Raw genomic sequence first — 8,243 nt, 5'->3', positions numbered from 1 at the left:
GTTTTGTTCGACGAAAAAAAAAATAATTGATTACAAATGTGCGTTCCCAACTTTCCTGGAAATAAAACCGGCTTTACAGTTATTTTCTGTGTTTATTAGTCTATTCTTTTAATTAATGCTTTATTAACAACTTATTTTATCTATTTGATATGGTTTAAAAAAAATGTAAAAAACAATATTTTTTCAAAAAACTTTTAATGTCGATTAGGATTAGAACCACTAACTAATTCCTTATTAGACATACGCTCTAGACAATTGGTTATAAATCCTATTGAAAAATGTTTATTAAGTTTGTTGATAACGACCACTCATTGCAAAGTAATGTAAGTAATTTTAAAATATTTTACAGGATAGTATTCAACAAATAATTAAAAATTAAAATTTTTCTGCAAAACTGATACAAATTCTTATCGAGTTTATTCCAGTAAAACAGAGTTTCGGTTTTCATTTTTATTAGACCTATTCTGAATAAAAATTCCTTGAGTTATGTATGTAAAAACAATATTGCGGTTTTTTAAATTAATTTGTGATATGTTTCTTCGGTTTAAAATAGTGTTTTTTTCAATTGCCGATTTTTAAAATGTAAGTGTTGACAAATGCCGATTTTTAAGGAAAAAATTGCCGATATTTGTACAAATTTATCTGGTAGCCCTGAGACGAACGCGTTCGTCTCCGTTCGAACGGAGAGTAAGACTGAATGTTAAAGTATTAAATAAAAAATATATAAAATAAGTTTAGATTTTATAAGTGGGTTTATTTAAATGAATCTTAAAGCTAACTTAATTATTAAATTGTGAAACTTACGAACTACTACAAATCGTTCAATTAATTTATATATATGTACATGTAATTTGTTATGATCTGCATTTGTCTAATTCTAGATGTTTTTCAATTGGCGTTAAATTGTTAAAATCACACCATTATGAGCCATGCTGATATTCTAGGAAGACTAACATCGATTACACCTTCTAAAATTAGAAATACTATTGTGGTTCGTAGGCATGCATAACTCACGTTATTAGAAAAACATTTTTGTTGTATCTCAAGAATAAAACAAACGATTAATTATTTAATTTCTATCATAATCCGAACATTTATTGCTTACTTAAACCATTTAAATGTAAGTTAATGTGATTGAGGATCACATTGTAATAAACGTACTATTGATGGATCACTTTTTGCTCCTTCTATAAATTCTTCAAGACTTAATTTTCCATCCTTGTTTCGATCCATTTGCCTAAATATTTTATCAGTTCTTTTTTCTGGTGTGCTTTCGTCTTCAGGCATTTTCATAACAGATCCAACCATTTTATATATAGCCTTAAATAAATAAATAAATAAATATTTTTATATTAATAGGTTTGTTTGAATATATTTTTAGTAAAAGTAGTAAAATAAGATGAAAATAGAAAATATTCTGCTGAGCCGAATCTTAAATACCCTCCACCAGCTACTTTTAACTGACCAAATATTTGTGGAAATAAGTTTTCTTATATTTTTAATAGAAAAATCCCACGATTTGATTAGCTTAAATTTGTTATGTTGTTGATTTATTGAACATTACGAACACCATTTTTATTTAAATTTTTATAGCGCCCTAATGGCTCCTATGGGAGCTACCACCAATAATGAACCGATAGTGAACCAAATATTGAAATAGCATTTTTGTATACAAAACTAATATTTGTGCCAAATTTTGTAAGGATATAATTATTTGGTAATGTGTAATATACGTTTATGTGATTTTCGGAAGGGGACCTTGACCTATGATCAAATAAGGACCGATCGTGAAAAACTTTTAAAATAAAATTTCTGAGTACAAAAGTAATTTTTGCTCCAAATTTTGTATGGATATCGTTATTTCGTAATAAGTTATGTGCGTTTAAGTGCTTTTCTGAAGGGTACCTTGCTTGAGAGCTATGACCAATTGTGGATCGATAAAACCGATATATAAAGGTAATATTTGTTCTAAATTTTGTATGGATATCTTAATTTAGAAATGAGTTATGTGCGTTTAAGTAATTTTCGGGAAGTACCTTGTATGGGAGCTATGACCAAATATGGACCCATCGAGAAAAAAATTTTAAAATAACATTTTTGTATATAAAGATAATATGTGTGACAAATTTTGTTTTATACAGACAGACAGACAGACGGACATAACTAGATCGACTCAGAATTTCATAAGGTCCAATAATATATATACTTTGTTGGTTCTCAGGTGATTATTTGGCGTCATGAAATAATTCCCTACGAAATATCTCCCCAAAACAAAAATGAACAACTTCCTAAAAATTTGTTCAGAAAGCAAAAACAACGAAATTTGGGGATTTAATTCGCTTTATCGCTGGGGCATTATTTCACATTTAAAATGGGGAGTTATTTCATTATGAAATAATTTCTCAAAATTCAAAAATTAAATAAATCCCTAAAAATATATTTGGGGAGTTATTACATTATATTACTTTTATCACAGGAAATAAAAAAATATATGTTTGATAGCCGGCCTTCTGCTGGGCGCAAGAGTTCTATCCTCAGGGGTATATTGGACGGCGTCATGAAATAACTCCCCACGAAATAACTTCCCAAAACCAAAATGAAATAAGTTCTCAAATTGGGAGACTTGTTTCATTATGAAATAATTCCCCAATTTAAAAACAAGTAAGAAATTATAGTCGGGCGTGGCCGACCATATGATACCCTACACCAGTTATGAATATTAAATGTGATTTATTTCTCATAATAAAGCATTTATCTTCAATATTCCCTTGTTCCGATACACTTAAGCAATTTATGGATGAAAAACTAATTTTCTGAAAGAGACTTTATATGGGGGCTAGGGGCAAATATGGACCAAGCCCGATAAAATTTTGTGAATATATTTAAATTTACATAATATTTTATTGTGCTGAATTTCATTGCGATATTTGTGTTTATAAGCTAATTTGGGACATTCAAGTAATTTTCTGAAGGGGACTTTGTATGGGAGCTAGGGTCATTTGGGGCCCGATCTTTATGAAATTTGGCAGGGTCATCAAGACTTCTATAAAACTTAGTTGTGCCGTATTTTATCGATATATCTGTATATTTAACATAATTATGAGCTCAGAAGCCCTTTTCGGGGGGTTCTGTTGTATGGGGGCTAGGTGAAATAATGGACCGATTTTAACCATTTTCAATAGGCTTCGTCCTTAGGTCAAATAAAACGTGCGTGCCAAATTTCATCCAATTATCTTGAAAATTGCGACCTGTACCTTGCGCACAAGGTTTACATGGACAGCCAGCCAGCCAGACGGACGGACATAGCTTAATCGATCAGAAAACGATTCTAAGCCGATTGGTATACTTTAAGGTGGGTCTAGGACGAATATTTTTGTATGTTACAAACATCAGCACAAATCCAATATACCCTCCCCACTAAAGTGGTGTAGGGTAAATTGAAAAGAAGCCCCAACAAAATCAAATAAATTCCTAAATTAAAATGAAATAACACCCCATTTTTGGGGATTTATTTCATATGAAACAAATGCCTAATTTTAAAACAAGTAAGAAAGTATAGTCGGGCGTGGCCGACCATATGATACCCTACACCAGTTATGAATATTAAATGTGATTTATTTTTCATAATAAAACATTTATCTTCAATATTCCCTTGTTCCGATACATTTAAGCAATTTATGGATGAAAAACTAATTTTCTGAAAGAGGCTTTATATGGGGGCTAGGGGCAAATATGGAATATATTTATATTTACATAATATTTTATTGTGGTGAATTTCATCGCGATATTTGTGTTTATAGGTTAATTTGGGACATTCAAGTAATTTTCTGAAGGGGACTTTGTATGGGAGCTAGGGTCAAATGGGGCCCGATCTTTATGAAATTTGGCAGGGTCATCAAGACTTCTATAAAACTTAGTTGTGCCGTAATTTATCGATATATCTGTATATTTAACATAATTATGAGCTCAGAAGCCATTTTCGGGGGGTTCTGTTCTATGGGGGCTAGGTGAAATAATGGACCGATTTTAACCATTTTCAATAGATTTCGTCCTTGGGTCAAATAAAACGTGCGTGCCAAATTTCATCCAATTATCTTGAAAATTGCGACCTGTACCTTGCGCACAAGGTTTACATGGACAGCCAGCCAGCCAGACTGACGGACGGACGGACGGACATAGCTTAATCGACTCAGAAAACGATTCTAAGCCGATTGGTATACTTTAAGGTGGGTCTAGGACGAATATATTTGTATGTTACAAACATCAGCACAAATCCAATATACCCTCCCCACTAAAGTGGTGTAGGGTATAATGAAATAAGTTCCCATTTAAAAATAACAAATTATGGAACAAGTCGGTTTTAGTGACATTTCTAAAAAAAGTAGGTCGCTCATACATTCGAGTGGGGCTTCAAAGTTTAATACATTTCAGTTTAATTGCTTAACAAAGATTACCTTAATAGTATGACATTTTTTATACCTTCCACCACCATCAGTGGTGATAGAGGGTATGTATAAGTTTGTCATTCCGTGTGTAACACTATCTGCCTGTTTCACAATATCGAAACAACATTTTCATTCTTATAAATATATTTAAGACAAAAACAAAATTCTTCTTCGAATTTCCGAACTTGTGTAATTTCGAATATTCGAACATAATGTCGTATTGTAACCAAGTAGATTTATGACTATCAAGTTTCAGCAATTTCGGTGTACGGGAACTGTATTTAGCTTTAAAAATTTTCGAACATAAGTTCGAAATTAAAAAAAATAGCTTTTATGATCCAAAGATTATTTTAAAAGAATAAAAATTTTTTCGGAATTTAATACGAATTTTCGAACTTAATTTCGAATATTCGAACATAATATTATATTTTCATCAGGGGTACTCATCCCTGATAAATTTCTATAACTTCGGTCTGCGGGAACTGGTTTTAACGGCTTTCAAAATTTTTCGAACATAGATTCGGTTTTTTTTTTCGAGCTTTACTTTGAACTTTCGAATTTAGTTTCGAATATTTGAAACATCATTCGCTTAAAAATTAGTTTTTTGTGTATTTTTTTTTTTAAATTTGTTTACTAACACTGAAAATAACCTGAAACTAAATAATTTCTATGCCAAGGGTAAGAAAATATTTTTTTTCGCATTTAGAGAAACCGGCAGCAAGAAATATTCATGTGAGACCCAACAACGTATATATACTTGGTCTTAATGATATTCTGAGTCGATTAAGCCATGTCTGTCTGTGTAAAACACGCTCACGTTATAACGAATCAATAGAAATTCACGAAATTCACCCAAAACATTCATTATTATCCGGTACAGTTTTTTGAGAAAATGTGTAAGTATTTGTGTAATTTCTCTTCAAAAATTTTGATTTCTGAAAGGAAAAATTCCGTATTTTTGTTTAAATTCGATTATTATAGCCTCCACCACCACCACTGGAGCAAGTTCGTTGTTATTCTGTGTGTAACACTGAGAAATATTAATCTCAGACCCAACAAGGTATAAACATACGAATATATTGGGTCCTTATACAATTTTGAGTCGATTTAGCTTTGTCCGTCTGTCTGTTAAAAGTAAAAATTTCGGTCAAGCTCGAAAAAATTATCGTTTTTCACTATTTCTTATGCATTTTGGTACTAGAATAAGCAATCGCCCATGTGATGACAACCGCATTTCGCCTAAAATTGGCGCTTGTGAAATCAAATCGCAAAATAGGTGGGCTATAGATACGGTGACCATATTTTTTCAGCAAAATACAGAAAAGGAGAAAATAAAATACACTAACTACCATTTTCTAAATCAGGTTATTTTTATCACCATCAGTGGCGATGGAGGGTATATATAACTTTGTCATTCCGTGTGTAACATCAAGAAATATTCATCTGAGAACCAACAAATTATATATATTCTGGCTCCTTATCAAATTCTGCTATGTCCGTCTGTCAGTGTAAAACACGCTCACGATAAAACAAAGCATTAGAATTTAACCAAATTCACCCAAAATGTTCTTCATTTTCCTAAATTTTTTGGTTTGGATTTTTTTTTTTTGAAAATGAGATAAAACGGTTCACATCGGGAAAATTTATGAATTAAAATTTAAAAATATTCCGAAAAAAACAAGTATTCTTTGCACATTCTGATGTAATTTTCACGAAAACTATGCAATATAATTCCATGAAAATCATCATACATTCGTTTCTACACGAGAGCTTGATTTGGCAGAAATATTACTTTTATACACAGAAAAGATATCGTTATTTTCTCGATCGGTCCATAATTTTGAGCCGTGACCAAGTCCATAATTTTGAGCTACGACTACAAACTTTTGCTTGTGTTTCTCGCATCAAGCTTCGCTTTCACTCTGACATGACACATAGGAATACACTAGGAAAGGTTTGTAGAGCAAAGCTTCGCATTGCTTGTAGCAGGCACTCTGACATCAGCCTTAGCTAAAATTTTACCTTTATATACATACATTAATATTAATGTTAGTGTGAAACGATCGGCCCATAATTAATCATAGCTCCCATACAAGGTCCTCTTCCGAAAATCTCTTAACTCACATTACTCATTTCCAAATAATGATATCCTTACAAAACTTGCCACAATTATTAGTTTTGTATACAAAAATGCTATTTCAAGATTTTTTCACGATCGGTTCATAATATAGGTGCGATCGGTCCCATACAAGCACCCCTTCTGAAAATCACTTAAACACACTTTATTTACATTACCAAATAACGATATACATAGATACAAAATTTTGCTGTAGCGTTTATATAAAGAAATGTTTATGCTGTTGTCTTGGAGTTTATCTATTAAAAAGCATATTTTATCAATTAAAAAAGTATTAATATAAAAGCAGTTGGTGAAGGGTATTTAAGATTTGATCTATCAAAGTATGCCAAATGTCATTGTTGATTTTGTTGTAACTTTCATGAGCTACGTTATTTTAAACTAGCTGTACCCAGTGTACTTCGCTACCCTGATCGTAATTCTGCAATATCAAAAAGTCCCCTTTTAGAGAATTAATGTTTCTAGGATTTGAAAAACTAAAAAGTACCAAAAAGTCTCCTTTTAAAGGTTCTCACTTAATCCCGGCTCTACATGCTTAATTACATGCTTCTAGGTTCAATATTATAAAAATGCAAAAAGTACCTTTTGAAGAACGAAGAAGTACCAAAAAGTTCCCTTTTATATGTTCCCACTTACTGCGGGCTATACGTGTTTAATTTCATGTTTCTAGGTTCAATATTATAGAAAACTCAAAAAGTACCACTTAAAAAACGAAAAGCTAGCAAAAAGTCCAATTTTATACGATCTCATTTACTTCGGGCTCTACAGGCTTAATTTCTTGTTTCTAGGTTCATTATTATAGAAAATAAAAAATACAATTTAAAAAACGAAAAAGTACCCAATATTTCCCTTTTATAGATTCTCATTAATTCTGGGCTCCAAAAAACTCAAAAAGTACAAGTTAAAAAACTAAAAAGTACAAAAATATTCCTCTGTGTTGGAGTTCCAAGTAATACCCCATTGGCATATTTAGTGTTACTAAATCTACCAATTTATCCAATTTTATTAAAATTAGGTCAATGAGTTTGAATAAAATAAATTTTCGCTTTTTTCCACCTTTTGGTACTTTTTTCTTCCTATTGAAGTAATAAACATTTTATTCCGATGAGTTGCAATATCATATTGTACAAATCAATACATAGGAAACAATGTTTTATGCAAAAAGTACCAAGAGTACAATTTTCAGCCTTTAAACGACCGGAAAGTACCGGACATATGTCCGCTTATTTTTTAAATGAACGAGTATAAGCTTTAAACAGTTTTTGTATTTTTTCTAGTTTAGGAGATATGAGTTTACGAATTTACCCGTTTTTATACCCTAAACATTAGAATTTTCAATAATCCCGTCTTAGTGGATCTTTTTGGTGGGAGACCAATCTCCTGTCCAGCTCTTTAGCTTCAATCGTTTAGGCTGTGCGATGATGAATCAGTCAGTGAGTCAGTAACGTTTGATTTTTATATATATAAAAGATATCAGTTGATACCGTCACTACTTAACAGTGTTGGTAAATGTTTATAGTTGAAAAAAATGTATTACTTACATTTGTGTTAGAAGTTTTTAATATTTATGTATTTCTTATGTATTTTTCTATGCGTTTTATGTAAAACTGAAAAAATAACGAAATACTGAACAAATACAGAAGACTAAATAAAATACAGAA

The 8,243-nt window shown here is 31.3% G+C and overlaps 1 protein-coding gene across 1 annotated transcript in view; it reads right to left on the bottom strand.

The window, feature by feature from the left end:
• Positions 1 to 1,065: 1,065 nt before the first annotated feature.
• The window catches only part of LOC119601380 (neurocalcin homolog), a 320,560-nt gene continuing 313,382 nt past the window's right edge, over positions 1,066 to 8,243 (bottom strand). The window contains exon 5 of the mRNA XM_037952299.1: positions 1,066 to 1,320. Coding sequence (XP_037808227.1) covers positions 1,126 to 1,320 — 195 coding nt within the window. The 3' untranslated portion in view covers positions 1,066 to 1,125. The remainder of the gene's footprint in view (positions 1,321 to 8,243) is intronic.

The sequence above is a fragment of the Lucilia sericata genome, unplaced genomic scaffold, assembly GCF_015586225.1.
Source record: "Lucilia sericata isolate MDLA Ls3-8-SP2 unplaced genomic scaffold, ASM1558622v1 Contig000160F_arrow, whole genome shotgun sequence".
Classification (NCBI taxonomy): domain Eukaryota; kingdom Metazoa; phylum Arthropoda; class Insecta; order Diptera; family Calliphoridae; genus Lucilia; species Lucilia sericata.
Note: the sequence above shows the minus strand (reverse complement) of the source record. Positions and strands in the feature narration are given on the sequence as shown.